At 44.6% G+C, this 15,921-nt stretch overlaps 1 protein-coding gene across 3 annotated transcripts in view; it reads left to right on the top strand.

Moving 5' to 3' along the window:
* Positions 1-15,921, top strand: part of gabra3 (gamma-aminobutyric acid type A receptor subunit alpha3) — a 150,082-nt gene that overhangs the window by 121,768 nt on the left and 12,393 nt on the right. For all 3 annotated transcript variants that reach the window (XM_046316638.1, XM_046316641.1, XM_046316639.1), the window contains exons 7-9: positions 3,378-3,521; positions 6,262-6,414; positions 13,965-14,170. In XM_046316638.1, the coding sequence (XP_046172594.1) occupies positions 3,378-3,521; positions 6,262-6,414; positions 13,965-14,170 (503 nt within the window). The remainder of the gene's footprint in view (positions 1-3,377; positions 3,522-6,261; positions 6,415-13,964; positions 14,171-15,921) is intronic.

The following is a 15,921-nucleotide window of genomic DNA, read 5'->3' on the forward strand; positions in this document are numbered from 1 at the left end:
TGTAGAGCATGAACCTACAGGAACGGGCCACCGCCTTGATGTTAGTTGAGAACGACAGGGTGTTGTCCAGGATCACGCCAAGGTTCTTAGCGCTCTGGGAGGAGGACACAATGGAGTTGTCAACCGTGATGGCGAGATCATGGAACGGGCAGTCCTTCCCCGGGAGGAAGAGCAGCTCCGTCTTGCCGAAGTTCAGCTTGAGGTGGTGATCCGTCATCCACACTGATATGTCTGCCAGACATGCAGAGATGCGATTCGCCACCTGGTCATCAGAAGGGGGAAAGGAGAAGATTAATTGTGTGTCGTCTGCATAGCAATGATAGGAGAGACCATGTGAGGTTATGACAGAGCCAAGTGACTTGGTGTATAGCGAGAATAGGAGAGGGCCTAGAACAGAGCCCTGGGGGACACCAGTGGTGAGAGCGCGTGGTGAGGAGACAGATTCTCGCCACGCCACCTGGTAGGAGCGACCTGTCAGGTAGGACGCAATCCAAGCGTGGGCCGCGCCGGAGATGCCCAACTCGGAGAGGGTGGAGAGGAGGATCTGATGGTTCACAGTATCGAAGGCAGCCGATAGGTCTAGAAGGATGAGAGCAGAGGAGAGAGAGTTAGCTTTAGCGGTGCGGAGCGCCTCCGTGATACAGAGAAGAGCAGTCTCAGTTGAATGACTAGTCTTGAAACCTGACTGATTTGGATCAATGTACATCCATAACAAATGAGCTGATAATGCCTGACTTTGCCTGGCATAGCTAGAAGAGTTTGCCTTCTCATCAGGACACTCATCAACACTGCTAAGAGATCACATTGCATATCAAACAATAGGGTTTAAGCTATTTAAACAGTTTGTTGCTCGTAAACCTGCCAATTTGACCAAATTCAACATTTCAGTTCTTGAAAACAGCTGGTCAAACTATTTTGCGGGGAAAACTATGTCAAACTCATTTAGCCCTAGAGGACGCGTTTGCTCTTTAACGAGGTCTGGAGGGCCGCAATAAATTTTGCCGGGGCGGCAGTGTAGCCTAGTGGTTAGAGCGTTGGACTAGTAACCGGAAGGTTGCAAGTTCATACCCCTGAGCTGACAAGGTACAAATCTGTCGTTCTGCCTCTGAACAGGCAGTTAACCCACTGTTCCGAGGCTGTCATTGAAAATAAGATTTTGTTCGGTGAATGCACCAATTTGTAAGTCGCTCTGGATAAGAGCGTCTGCTAAATGACTTAAATGTAATGTAAATGTTCTTAACTGACTTGCCTAGTTTAATATAAAATGTCTTCTATCCATTGTTTTTAAAATTTCCGATGCTCCCTGACTGTCTAGCTTTCATTTAGCAAATTATTATCGAGCTGGACACAGTCAAGAAACTGTTTGAATGTAGAGCCATTACCCACGGGCCGTATGTTTGACAACCCTGCTCTAAGTCATACGTTTCACAGCGTATAGAACAGGGAGAGGTTATTTTATAAGTTATTGTTCCTAGAAATAAGAACTCTGTCAATGACATATTAAAGGTCAGAGTGACTCGGAGCTGGCCATGGCGTTGTGAATAAAACATCAGGCGGCCAATAAAACAAAAGGAGCCCTTTCAGGGCCGTTGTTTCCTTCGGCGAGCAGGGCTCTGATTGGCAGACTGTCACAATGCCCCCTTCGGCTCCTCTTCTGATCTGTATTTATATCAACGGAAATGCGCTGCAAAGCCCAGGAACAATCGTCTCCTTAACGCAACAGCACACGGTTGGCAAGTAATTAGCGGCTTTTGTTGAGGCCTGACGTGCTACAGGCAATCTGCTGCAGCACTGTGCGCCGCTCGCCCCAATCACCGCTATTTTACATGACATTTATTTTCATTGGAAATGGCACAGCAATCACAAACATAATGTAGAGGCCTTTTATTCTCCCTCCCTGCGAGCTCTGAACCTCTCAGGGTTTCACATTCTGAATATAAGCTAAAGAGAGCCAGGGTTTGTTTTGTCCCTCTAGATATAAAATCATTTGGCTGTAGATGTATGATGCTATGTTGTTCATAAAGGGGATCTCCGAGCCAGACAGGTTGCTGTAACAGAACAAGGCAGATGTACCTAAAAGTACAACATTTAGATGCAGTTTTGCTCATTCAAATATTCGTTTTTTTTTATCATGGGATCAGTAATATGCCTGCCCCAATCATGTTGTTTTGTTCTGGATTTTAGTGAGCAGCAATATTTATGCGTGCTGCATTATCCTTACAACTGGTTATGGAGACTTGTATCCCCGACTTTATGCAGACGTGAAATTCAGCATGTACGTTTTGCGCCGATTCAGAGACAATGGACATCCAGAGAGAATTGCCATCCTCACTCTCCTGCTTTCAGAGCATAAGTGTAGTGAATGATTTCAAAGCCTTGGATAGTGGGCCCAATCTGTACTGTGCAATGAAAGTGTTTGACATAGTTGACCTTCTCTGCTGAGCAGAGCTGAGAGTCTGACCACACCGAGTAGATGGAGACATAGAACACACACGGTGACAGAATAATACCCTTCATTACCAATTACAATTGTTGTAGATGAAGAAGCATTCAAGTAGATGCATGAACTATTTTTATTAATGATCTCCCATGAGTATAAAACAATCATTTCTCTGTGGCTATCAACATTTAATTAGCAAACCTCAGGCAGATGTGTGAATGATGATGTTATTGGTGCTCAGCTGGGTGTTTTCACCATCCTCCATCTGCTCTTCTACTGCAGTGTGTGTGTGTGTGTGTGTGTGTGTGTGTGTGTGTGTGTGTGTGTGTGTGTGTGTGTGTGTGTGTGTGTGTGTGTGTGTGTGTGTGTGTGTGTGTGTGTGTGTGTGTGTGTGTGTGTGTGTGTGTGTGTGTGTGTGTGTGTGTGTGTGTGTGTGTGTGTGTGTGTGTGTGTGTGACTGTGTCTTTAAATGCTTTTTAAGCTCCTTTCCCTAAGTTTGACCTTGTGGATTTTAAGCCCCACTTTTGACATCATTCCTTGTGCTGATGTACCTTCAGTTCAAGGTGCCAAATGTATAAACTAATCAAAACACATGGCTTTTATTAAACTCTCATTCAAATATACTTCATTGATATGCATTTATTCAGATCAATGCCCCCCCCCCTTCTTATTACCATTGATTTGCCATCATCAGAATCAGCCAATTGTAGCACTGCTGCATTATTTACTCTACATGGAAACTGACATGTACTACTCTCATTTTTTGTCACTTCCTCTACCGGTGTGTCTGTCTATCCATTATCTCTCTCTCTCTCTCTCTCTCTCTCTCTCTCTCTCTCTCTCTCTCTCTCTCTCTCTCTCTCTCTCTCTCTCTCTCTCTCTCTCTCTCTCTCTCTCTCTCTCTCTCTCTCTCTCTCTCTCTCTCTCTCTCTCTCAGATGCGTATACAAACAATGAGGTTGTCTATCTCTGGACCAAAGGAGATGAGGGCTCTGTAGTCGTAGCAGATGATGGGTCAAGGCTAAACCAGTATGACCTACTGGGCCACGTTATTGGGAAAGAATCTATGATTTCCAGCACAGGTAGCCCATACAACATGCCTGCCACTTTCAAATGAACATGCAGTTCCAGCACAGGTTCTATCATACCATATGATCAAGTCATTAAACACTGAGATAACATCAGAACAAAGTTGTTCACTAATGGAACATGTGCTTTACATTTCTCACGATAACCTCTCTTTTCAGCTCCTGGCTTGCAAGACCATGTGGATTAAATCATTTCATTTCTCTCGCATATACTTACAGATTCTATTTGTGTCTTTTTGTAAAGTTATTTATCTGAGCTGTTCTGCAAGCGGCTGCCTCATCGATTTGTCTCTGCTAGTATTATTGTGGTCAGTGTGGTCTCACCACTGAAAGGAAGACTTGCTGAGTTTGGGGAAAGGAGGTAATCACTGATCACTGAATGCAGGGACTTTCTTATAGGCTGGTGGAGAAATACTGACAAACTCTCCTGTTATCCAACACTACATCTGTGAACAAAATGGAATATGTGTAAATGCAGGGTAGGTGAAGAAGAATATTCATCTTTGTGGCCTCTCCCATTTACATGTTATTTGATGGAAGAACACACAGGCACTCTGATTTCAGATTGAAACACACGTTGATCTGCCCAGTTTCAGCAAGTATTTTTTTAAATGGTAGCCAAGAGTAAAACTATTCAACTTGTTCAGTAGTAAGATAATTATGAATGGCTGATCAACACCCACAATACTGAGTTTTTGTTCTCTCGCTTTCCTCTTGGGAGTGTGTCAGTAGTACAAAGATAAGGAGCCTTGGGGCAGAAGGGAGAACTGCACTTTTCCTCTGATTGAGCTCTGGTCTGAAAGCCATTTGAATTGGCACTGAATTATAGGACACTCTGTCAGCCAGCACTGTTGATCAGCCATTCATTTGATCTTCAATTCTGATTGCTATAGCTGCTGCAAAATCCCTTTATCTACAACACCCACAATACTGAGTTTTTGTTCTCTCGCTTTCCTCTTGGGAGTGTGTCAACCTGTTTTTGCCAGGCAGAGACAGCTATTCAAATTAGGGAAGCTTTTTAAGTGTCTTGCTCTCAAAGAGACAGGTCTCTGTGAGATAAAGATGGTGTCTATCCTCTATTTATTCACTGTGATGCACGAGGGCACTTTGTCTCACTTCTCTCATTGTCTCAGTCTGGTTGCATGGTTGCAGTGATAGAGGCAGGCATGGTGAGGCAGATAGGGACTGAGGAGTGTTGCCCTATAGAGTAAGGGACACCTGAGGTGTGGTAGAATCGTCCGTTGTGTATATTCACTGTAACACCACATGGACTCCTCATACTGACTCACATCACTGACTCACATCACTGGCCTCAACAACTCAACGTGAGATATATCTCAATGAATCTTGTACCACAGAGCGTTCTCAGTATCTGCTGTACGTACTGGACATACAGGCTAGAGGGTAGGGAATATCTGTCATCTAAGCACTGTTTAATTTTACTGTCTTCCCATGTCAACAAACATAGTGGTATATGTGTCACATAAGAGTGCGTCTGTCATCCAGGAAATAGATTCTCAGCACATTGGCGGCTGTGGATCATGCGCTGCGGGATCTGTTTTTAAAACACAGTTAATCATACTGTATCACATATTTATTTTCCTGAACCCACACAGTGAGGTGTGCTGTTCTCAGCCTCTCACACATACCAGCACTTGTTTGTCAGCTGTATTACTGATGCCACTGCAGCCAGCTCTCCTCTCCCCCTAACCCTAACCCTTCCGGTCAATAGATCTAATCCAGACCAACAGTGGAGGGAAAACCAATCTCTCCCTTTCACAACCAGACACTGTGATAAACAAGCGATCAGTTAACCTCCACTCTCACAAACAGATATTCTGCTTCCCACAGGATCCCAGTGCTGTGCTAGCATACATGTGGCTGTATTAACACGATCCCAGTGCTGTGCTAGCATACATGTGGCTGTATTAACACGATCCCAGTGCTGTGCTAGCATACATGTGGCTGTATTAACACGATTCCAGTGCTGTGCTAGCATACATGTGGCTGTATTAACACGATCCCAGTGCTGTGCTAGCATGCATGTGGCTGTATTAACACGATCCCAGTGCTGTGCTAGCATACATGTGGCTGTATTAACACGATTCCAATGCTGTGCTAGCATACATGTGGCTGTATTAACACGATCCCAGTGCTGTGCTAGCATGCATGTGGCTGTATTAACACGATTCCAATGCTGTGCTAGCATACATGTGGCTGTATTAACACGATTCCAATGCTGTGCTAGCATACATGTGGCTGTATTAACACGATTCCAGTGCTGTGCTAGCATACATGTGGCTGTATTAACACGATCCCAGTGCTGTGCTAGCATACATGTGGCTGTATTAACACGATTCCAATGCTGTGCTAGCATACATGTGGCTGTATTAACACGATTCCAATGCTGTGCTAGCATACATGTGGCTGTATTAACACGATCCCAGTGCTGTGCTAGCATACATGTGGCTGTATTAACACGATTCCAATGCTGTGCTAGCATACATGTGGCTGTATTAACACGATTCCAATGCTGTGCTAGCATACATGTGGCTGTATTAACACGATTCCAATGCTGTGCTAGCATGCATGCATGTTGTATTAACTTTCATAAATATAGTTCTGAATATTTCAGCAGAGTCCTTGTGTTTGTCTGGACTGAACATGAGCTGTATTAATAATTCATGTCCTCTGCATCTCTCTCGTTCTCTGTCTCCCCCCCCTCCCTCCTCAGGAGAATATGTAGTGATGACAACGTATTTCCATTTGAAAAGGAAAATTGGCTATTTTGTGATTCAAACCTACCTTCCGTGCATCATGACTGTCATCCTGTCTCAGGTCTCCTTCTGGCTAAACAGAGAGTCGGTTCCCGCCCGCACTGTATTCGGTGAGTGTCTTCCCTCATCTCTTTCACCCCGAAATGCACTTAATTAGTGATTGAACCATTCCGACAATTTGGAGTGTGGCAAACAATGGAGCTGTTGTTTAAATTATGAAGCTACATCAAAACAAGTGTGCAGCAGTGGCAGCTTACGCATTTGTGGAGCAGCTTTTGTTCACATCATCAGATGCATTCAGTAAATTGGCGTGCCAGGGAGGGTAGAAAAGGTTCATCTTTCCGAAAGTTGTGGTTCAGACAGTAAAGTGTAAAAAGCAGCTTGGTGCCCATGTTGGCTTCGCTGGGCCCTGGACAGTGATGAATTTGGGTTTTAAACTGTGCTTGGATCACAGGATTGACCTGTAATTAACTTGGCCACCATAAAACCACCTAATTAATTACAGATTAACGCAAGCAAACTTGGAAAGGAATTAAGTAGGAGAAAGTGAGGCCATTCACCCCCGGGGACAGAGTGATTAAAGTTTTGCAGTGGCATCTCTCTCGGCGGGGTATTGAACGTGCTTTGCAGAAAGTTTAAGCCGGCCAAGTTTTAAGAGATTATTGCTTATTGATCTCTTGCTAACTTTGGCAAGGTGTCTGGCTTTGTCAACACTTTTTTTTGGGGGGGGGGGCAGACGTATCAGATGCAATGCACAGCTGATCCTGTCAGCATAGCTATGGAGACTTAGAAAGGGTGAGATCCTGCTTCCTCTGTGATGGGTCAGAATGAAAGATGAGCTCCGACAATTTGAGTTGGTAGACTAGAAAGCAACGGCAGCCCATTCAGGCTTCGGGGAAATGATAGTAACAGACAAGTTGTGCTCAGTCCTCCAACAGCAATGTCAAGGTAAATAATGAAAACAGTCAAACCTCAAGTTGGAGAAAGCATTTCCTAATCTAGGACTAAAACTTTCATTTAAACGACAGCTGAAGGCCAAGAAACTTCAAGAAAGGGACGTATTGTATGGTCTCCTGACACATATAGCATTATTGTAGGCTGGCAGTAAAACACTTTGCTTTCAAATTACTCAGAAGATCTGGTATAGATATTTAGTCTGATAGTGTTGTTACAGTTCAGACTAGCTGGCGCATGTGAGTCACTAACACCTAGAAATGTGTCTGTGTTCAAATCATAGAGCTTGGACATTTGACCATTTCACCACAGGTGATGTAGTGCATGACACTAGCACTTCATACAGAGACTAACAGTTCTGGAAACATGACTTGGGGAAATCGAAGTAAATGAAAAACATTGATCTCACTACCTAGTGCCTCTCATGTAAAGAAGTCAACCAGCATATGTTTATTTTAACCAGTTTACCCCACACTATTCCCCCTCCTCTCTCCTCGGTCATGGACAGCCACGGCTTCGCCTCTCAGCCTGCCATGAGGAGAGTGTCATGGCAACCTAAAGTGCCTCCCCCAGCAGAGAGAGCAAAACTCTGTTTGGCGGTTAATTAGTGTTTCAGAACAGAGCAGGGCAGGGCAGGGCAGGGCAGGGCATGGCAGGGCAGGGCAGGGCAGGGCACTTGCTAGCCAGGGCAGGGCACTTGCTAGCCACCTTGATTTGTTTGGATTTGCTTTGCACATAAGGTGCAAAAATGATAAAAGAGTAATTCACATTCTTACAGCCATGCAGAAATGATCTGGTATTTTTCTCTGGCACAATCCCCGTGGCCACATACATTTTCTCCATGACCTATGTCCCCTCTTCCTGTCATGAAGGAGGGGACCTCATCCCACCTCTATGACTATCTCCCTTGTAAAATAAGGCCTTTCATTGCCAAGAAAAGTCACAGTAAGAAGCTGTTGTTCGTGAAAGGGTTGACAGAATGTCTTTCCTCATGTGTTCTAATGGAGGTTCAGCTGAAACAAGGCCAAGGCCATTGGGAACCGTTCTGCAAACACTGCAGTATGTGACTTCTGCTGCGATGTTAAGCTTATGCACTGAAGAAGTGTTTGTTGGGTACACAGAATGAACAAACTCTCACTTGTAATGGAGGTGCACGAAGGCACAAGATTGTTTAAGAGACGGGTGTGGAATTGCCGAAAATGAGAATGGCCTCAGGGAAGAGGACTGATGAAGCTTCCAGGTAAACAGGTGTCCTTGTCGGAGAGATGTTTGTTCTGCAGCATAGTTAAGCTGCAGGCCTACAGGTCCTGGTAGGAGAGATGTTTGTTCTGCAGCATAGTTAAGCTGCAGACCTACAGGTCCTGGTAGGAGAGATGTTTGCTCTGCAGCATAGTTAAGCTGCAGACCTACAGGTCCTGGTTGGTCAGGAGCTGGAAGGTCGTTTCAGATTCAGACTACCCTCCCTGACTGGACAGTCACTTCAACTGCTATTCACAACCAGCCCCTGACTGGACAGTCACTTCAACTGCTATTCACAACCATCCCCTGCCAACCTCCTGCTCTCTGAGCCATCCACAGGGCTTTAAAACTGTCTAAATATTTTAGGATAAACTGCTCACTTGTCTCGTATAAAGAGCATGAAAGTTGATATTTCATTAATCATTTGTTCCCTGGCGGGTTGCCAGGTTGGAGTATCTGGCTGGCTTGACCTGATATTTTGTGTGGATAATCCCTATATCATTTTCTCATTCACCAAGTGTAATTTGTGATTTATTGTTTGAGCAGTCGTATTACACTGTGGACACAATACAATACAATCTCCATTGACATTCTGCCTAATTTGATATTGATATTTTTTAATTGCCTGATATTCTTTAATATGGGGAGATTGCAACTCCTCTGTTGTTAACATTTGCCAGTTGTCAATATTTTCAACAACTTCAGAACTGATAAAATACTAACATTAAATTATGCTACAACTTTGAAGATTACACAATAAATTATATGCAACCTGACGAACATAATAATGTATATATAGTTATACACTATATTACAAAGTTATGTGGACACCCATTCAAATGATTGGATTTGGCCCCTTAGTGCCAGTGAAGGGAACGCAAGAGCATACAATGACATTCTAGATGATAATGTGCTTCCAACTTTGTGGTAACAGTTTGGGGAAGGCCCTTAATTGTTTCATCATGACAATGCCCTGGTGCACAAAGCGAGGTCCATACAGAAATTGTTTGTCAAGACCGGTGTGGAAGAACTTGACTGGGCTGCACAGAGCTCTGACTTTAACCCCATCGAACACTTTTGGGTTGAACTGGAACACCGACTGCGAGCCAGGCCTAATCGCCAAGCATCAGTGCCCGATCTCACTAATGCCCTTGTGGCTATAAAAGTCCCTGCAGCAATGTTCCAATGTCTAGTGGAAAGCCTTCCCAGAAGAGTGAAGGCTTTTATAGCAGCAAACGGGGACCAATTCCATGATTTTGGAATGAGATGTTTGACGAGTAGGTATCCACATACTTTTGGTCATGTAGTGTATATTCTGCATGAATCAACAGTAAGACCACAAGCCCCACAGGTTCACATTGAGTTTACCTCTTCAGCTGCACAAGCCCCACAGGTTCACATTGAGTACCTCTTCAGCTGCACAAACCCCACAGGTTCACATTGAGTACCTCTTCAGCTGCACAAACCCCACAGGTTCACATTGAGTTTACCTCTTCATCTGCACAAGCCCCACAGGTTCACATTAAGTTTACCTCTTCAGCCGCACAAGCCCCACAGGTTCGCATTGAGTACCTCTTCAGCTGCACAAACCCCACAGGTTCACATTGAGTTTACCTCTTCATCTGCACAAGCCCCACAGGTTCACATTGAGTTTACCTCTTCATCTGCACAAGCCCCACAGGTTCACATTGAGTTTACCTCTTCATCTGCACAAGCCCCACAGGTTCACATTAAGTTTACCTCTTCATCTGCACAAGCCCCACAGGTTCACATTAAGTTTACCTCTTCAGCTGCACAAGCCCCACAGGTTCACATTAAGTTTACCTCTTCAGCTGCACAAGCCCCACAGGTTCACATTGAGTTTACCTCTTCATCTGCACAAGCCCCACAGGTTCACATTAAGTTTACCTCTTCAGCTGCACAAGCCCCACAGGTTCACATTAAGTTTACCTCTTCAGCTGCACAAGCCCCACAGGTTCACATTAAGTTTACCTCTTCAGCTGCACAAGCCCCACAGGTTCACATTGAGTAGCTCTTCAGCTGCACAAACCCCACAGGTTCACATTGAGTTTACCTCTTCATCTGCACAAGCCCCACAGGTTCACATTAAGTTTACCTCTTCAGCTGCACAAGCCCCACAGGTTCACATTGAGTACCTCTTCAGCTGCACAACCCCACAGGTTCACATTGAGTTTACCTCTTCATCTGCACAAGCCCCACAGGTTCACATTAAGTTTACCTCTTCAGCCGCACAAGCCCCACAGGTTCACATTGAGTTTACCTCTTCATCTGCACAAGCCCCACAGGTTCACATTAAGTTTACCTCTTCAGCTGCACAAGCCCCACAGGTTCACATTAAGTTTACCTCTTCAGCTGCACAAGCCCCACAGGTTCACATTAAGTTTACCTCTTCAGCTGCACAAGCCCCACAGGTTCACATTGAGTATCTCTTCAGCTGCACAAACCCCACAGGTTCACATTGAGTTTACCTCTTCAGCTGCACAAGCCCCACAGGTTCACATTGAGTACCTCTTCAGCTGCACAAGCCCCACAGGTTCACATTGAGTTTACCTCTTCAGCTGCACAAACCCCACAGGTTCACATTGAGTTTACCTTTTCATCTGCACAAGCCCCACAGGTTCACATTGAGTTTACCTCTTCATCTGCACAAGCCCCACAGGTTCACATTGAGTTTACCTCTTCATCTGCACAAGCCCCACAGGTTCACATTAAGTTTACCTCTTCAGCTGCACAAGCCCCACAGGTTCACATTGAGTTTACCTCTTCATCTGCACAAGCCCCACAGGTTCACATTGAGTTTACCTCTTCATCTGCACAAGCCCCACAGGTTCACATTAAGTTTACCTCTTCAGCTGCACAAGCCCCACAGGTTCACATTGAGTACCTCTTCAGCTGCACAAGCCCCACAGGTTCACATTGAGTACCTCTTCAGCTGCACAAGCCCCACAGGTTCACATTGAGTTTACCTCTTCAGCTGCACAAGCCCCACAGGTTCACATTGAGTTTACCTCTTCATCTGCACAAGCCCCACAGGTTCACATTAAGTTTACCTCTTCAGCTGCACAAGCCCCACAGGTTCACATTGAGTACCTCTTCAGCTGCACAAGCCCCACAGGTTCACATTGAGTACCTCTTCAGCTGCACAAGCCCCACAGGTTCACATTGAGTTTACCTCTTCAGCTGCACAAGCCCCACAGGTTCACATTGAGTTTACCTCTTCATCTGCACAAGCCCCACAGGTTCACATTAAGTTTACCTCTTCATCTGCACAAGCCCCACAGGTTCACATTGAGTTTACCTCTTCATCTGCACAAGCCCCACAGGTTCACATTGAGTTTACCTCTTCATCTGCACAAGCCCCACAGGTTCACATTGAGTACCTCTTCAGCTGCACAAGCCCCACAGGTTCACATTGAGTACCTCTTCAGCTGCACAAGCCCCACAGGTTCACATTGAGTTTACCTCTTCAGCTGCACAAGCCCCACAGGTTCACATTAAGTTTACCTCTTCAGCTGCACAAGCCCCACAGGTTCACATTGAGTACCTCTTCAGCTGCACAAGCCCCACAGGTTCACATTGAGTACCTCTTCAGCTGCACAAGCCCCACAGGTTCACATTGAGTTTACCTCTTCAGCTGCACAAGCCCCACAGGTTCACATTGAGTTTACCTCTTCAGCTGCACAAGCCCCACAGGTTCACATTAAGTTTACCTCTTCAGCTGCACAAGCCCCACAGGTTCACATTGAGTTTACCTCTTCAGCTGCACAAGCCCCACAGGTTCACATTGAGTTTACCTCTTCAGCTGCACAAGCCCCACAGGTTCACATTGAGTTTACCTCTTCAGCTGCACAAGCCCCACAGGTTCACATTGAGTTTACCTCTTCAGCTGCACAAGTCCATTTTTGAAGCCTATATTTATTGTATTTTAACAGATGAGGCAGGTGGGAACAGGCGAAGTGGAATGATTGCTTATATCTGCTTTGATGGACACCCATTCTCTGCTCTCCTATCATGTCATTCTTTAAATTCGCTGAGACGTAGAACACGATGGCCGGCGCATGGGCACAATAAGTCATGCACATTTCACACAGCAATTGATTTATCCTGTCAAATCTCTCTCTGCATCGTGATTCAAATCAACATTGGACCTTACACCTAATAAGAGTATTGCACATCCACATTTGGAATGCCTATTTGCTATGTCTTCTAGCTACTGGTCTAGATGGCCAAATCTGATTTTGTTTCAACATTTTGATTGCCTGTGTAATGACATCCATACTGGCAGTGGAATTTTCCTCAAAACGCTTAAGTGTCAAACAATGCCAGGAAAGTTAAATGAAACCTCATGTGGATATGATGGCTGTGTCACACTGGTCAAACATGATGGAGGTAGTCAATGCAGACTCCATCACAATAGATGTAGTCAATGGAGGAGGTATTTCCAATCACTTCATGCCTAGTGCCCCCAGGTAGGCCTCTACCCCATCTACAATCATGGACATTGTGTAGTAGTTGGCATCCCTTTCAAGCTGCAGGTCACAGCGAGCGACCCTCACATATCCATGAGGTGATCAGCCAGCAGGGTTTTCATATCAAGTGCAGCACCACTCTGTCAGGCTGCTGTGACTGTTCTAAAGCAGCCCCTTCTCTCTCCCATCCACCCATGGCTCCTCGTCCCCCTATGAAGTGGATGTTCCGCGTTTCTCCAGACAGATGGCAGGGGACTGCCTAGCCGCCTGCGCTGTATCAATACAGGGATTACAGTGTATCGTCAGACAAGCTCAGTGGAGCTCTTCTATGGGGCGCCTCCAATCTGCGGTTCTGTGAAACTCATGGAGTCAGTATAGTAGAGGGCTGGCGCTGGCGCCAGGGTTGGAGAGGTTAGATTGGAGCTGCGTCTTTATCACTAATTCTCCCAACTGAATGATTTGTTTATATCACAATTGGGTTTTTATGTCCTCACCTTGGCCATATGTCACAGCACACTGTGACAGCATGTACTGCATGTTCAAGGATGGCCCTTTGTTCTTTACATGAAACACAGTTACAGATGTAGTATCTTAATTTGATCACCCTGTTGCAGGACAACTTTCCTACAATTTGGGGAAATGTCAAACGTGCAGTGTATTTGAGGTTTAAAAGGCTTCTAAAAGTTTGTCATTTCCACTTTATAGTTGCAGACATGATTTTCCCTTACAAAAAAATGTATCAACCGCTACAAAAATGTTTATTAATTATAATCCGCATAATTCACATTTCCTGATGCTGCAGGATTGTTCTCCTGCTGTAGGAGACTGGCTCAAGTTAGATCTGTGTGTGTACTGTAGTTCAACACAGTTGGGTCTGTGTGTAATGTACACATGTGTGTGTTTGTGTGTGTGTTTGTCAATTCATACACTCTCTAATACACCCTATCATTCCCTTTGCCTCTTCTTTTTGTCCCCAGGTGTCACCACAGTTCTAACCATGACAACCCTGAGTATCAGTGCCAGGAACTCCCTGCCTAAGGTGGCTTATGCCACAGCTATGGACTGGTTCATGGCGGTATGCTATGCCTTTGTCTTCTCTGCCCTGATAGAGTTTGCCACAGTCAACTACTTTACCAAACGCAGTTGGGCGTGGGATGGCAAGAAAGAGGCCCAGGAGATGAGGGTGAGTACTGTAGCTACCGGGCCTGGCTCCATTACGTTGAAACACATAGAAACAGTACACCTACAATATATGGGGCGGCAGGGTAGCCTAGTGGTTAGAGCGTTGGACTAGTAACCGTAAGGTTGCAAGTTCAAAACCCCCGAGCTGACAAGGTACAAATCTGTCGTTCTGCCCCTGAACAGGGCAGTTAACTGTTCCTAGGCCGTCATTGAAAATAAGAATTAGTTCTTAACTGACTTGCCTAGTTAAATAAAGGTTTCAATACTTCAAACACATAGAAACAGTACATCTACAATATATGGAGGTAGTTTCAATTCTTCAAACACATAGAAACAATCAATTACAATATATGGAGGTAGTTTCAATACTTCAAACACATAGAAACAATCAATTACAATATATGGAGGTAGTTTCAATACTTCAAACACATAGAAACAATCAATTACAATATATGGAGGTAGTTTCAATACTTCAAACACATAGAAACAGTACATATACAATATATGGAGGTAGTTTCAATACTTCAAACACATAGAAACAATCAATTACAATATATGGAGGTAGTTTCAATACTTCAAACACATAGAAACAATCAATTACAATATATGGAGGTAGTTTCAATACTTCAAACACATAGAAACAGTACATCTACAATATATGGAGGTAGTTTCAATACTTCAAACACATAGAAACAATCAATTACAATATATGGAGGTAGTTTCAATACTTCAAACACATAGAAACAATCAATTACAATATATGGAGGTAGTTTTCATTACCTAAAATGTTTAAACAGTATAATGTGGAGCCTCACAGATCCACTAAAAGTCTTGTTCCCTCTTTGTGTGCTTTGCTGGTGTTGTGGAGAAGTACAGATATCACAGATTTCTCCATATTCATCTGCTAGATGGTGTGTCTGAAATGAGGCTGTCTCCTCCTCAGCTCTCTCTCGCCCTCTCTCTAGAGTCAAGTGGCTTTTTGCTTATTCTAGATGATTTGCTCTCTATCTATCCTCCCCTGATAACCTCCTGAAAAATGAGCGTCTTCAGAGCTAATGGCTCAGAGATGCGGAGAGGGAAGCCGAGCAGAGCTCTCATATTGTATTGTAGTGGGAATGAGGGATGATGGTACCTGGGAAACACTGATAGAAAGTCCCATCCCGGCCTCCTGAAGAAGGCAGCCCTGGGTAATCTGTAAAGAGACGCTTTATTTATTCATTAACAGCCCAACAGAGGAGGATCTCTGGGCCTGAACACAACAGAGTGAGCAGCAGGGGGTGGGGAAGGACAAAACCCAGAGCAGGTATCCTGAGCACAGAAACAACGCTGTATCTCACACACAGAGACACACACAGCACATAAACACAGTGTAACATCCCACACAGAGACACACACAGCACATAAACACAGTGTATCTCACACACAGAGACACACACAGCACATAAACACAGTGTAACATCCCACACAGAGACACACACAGCACATAAACACAGTGTATCTCACACACAGAGACACACACAGCACATAAACACAGTGTACATCCCACACAGAGAGACAAGATAGAGGGAGACAGTGAGAGACAGTGATAATTAAGGCAGGGGGGTGTTATATGAAGAGCTCATTAAACATTGTGATTTTGACATTCAGGGGCTGTAAAAATGAACTCCTGGGAAGTTTTGAAAGTGGAATATCTGAGACTCGATTTAGAAGTCTTCTCTTTGGTCTTTTAAGTGTGCTTCTGTCAGCCCAAGT

This window comes from Oncorhynchus gorbuscha, linkage group LG20 (assembly GCF_021184085.1).
Source record: "Oncorhynchus gorbuscha isolate QuinsamMale2020 ecotype Even-year linkage group LG20, OgorEven_v1.0, whole genome shotgun sequence".
Taxonomy (NCBI): domain Eukaryota; kingdom Metazoa; phylum Chordata; class Actinopteri; order Salmoniformes; family Salmonidae; genus Oncorhynchus; species Oncorhynchus gorbuscha.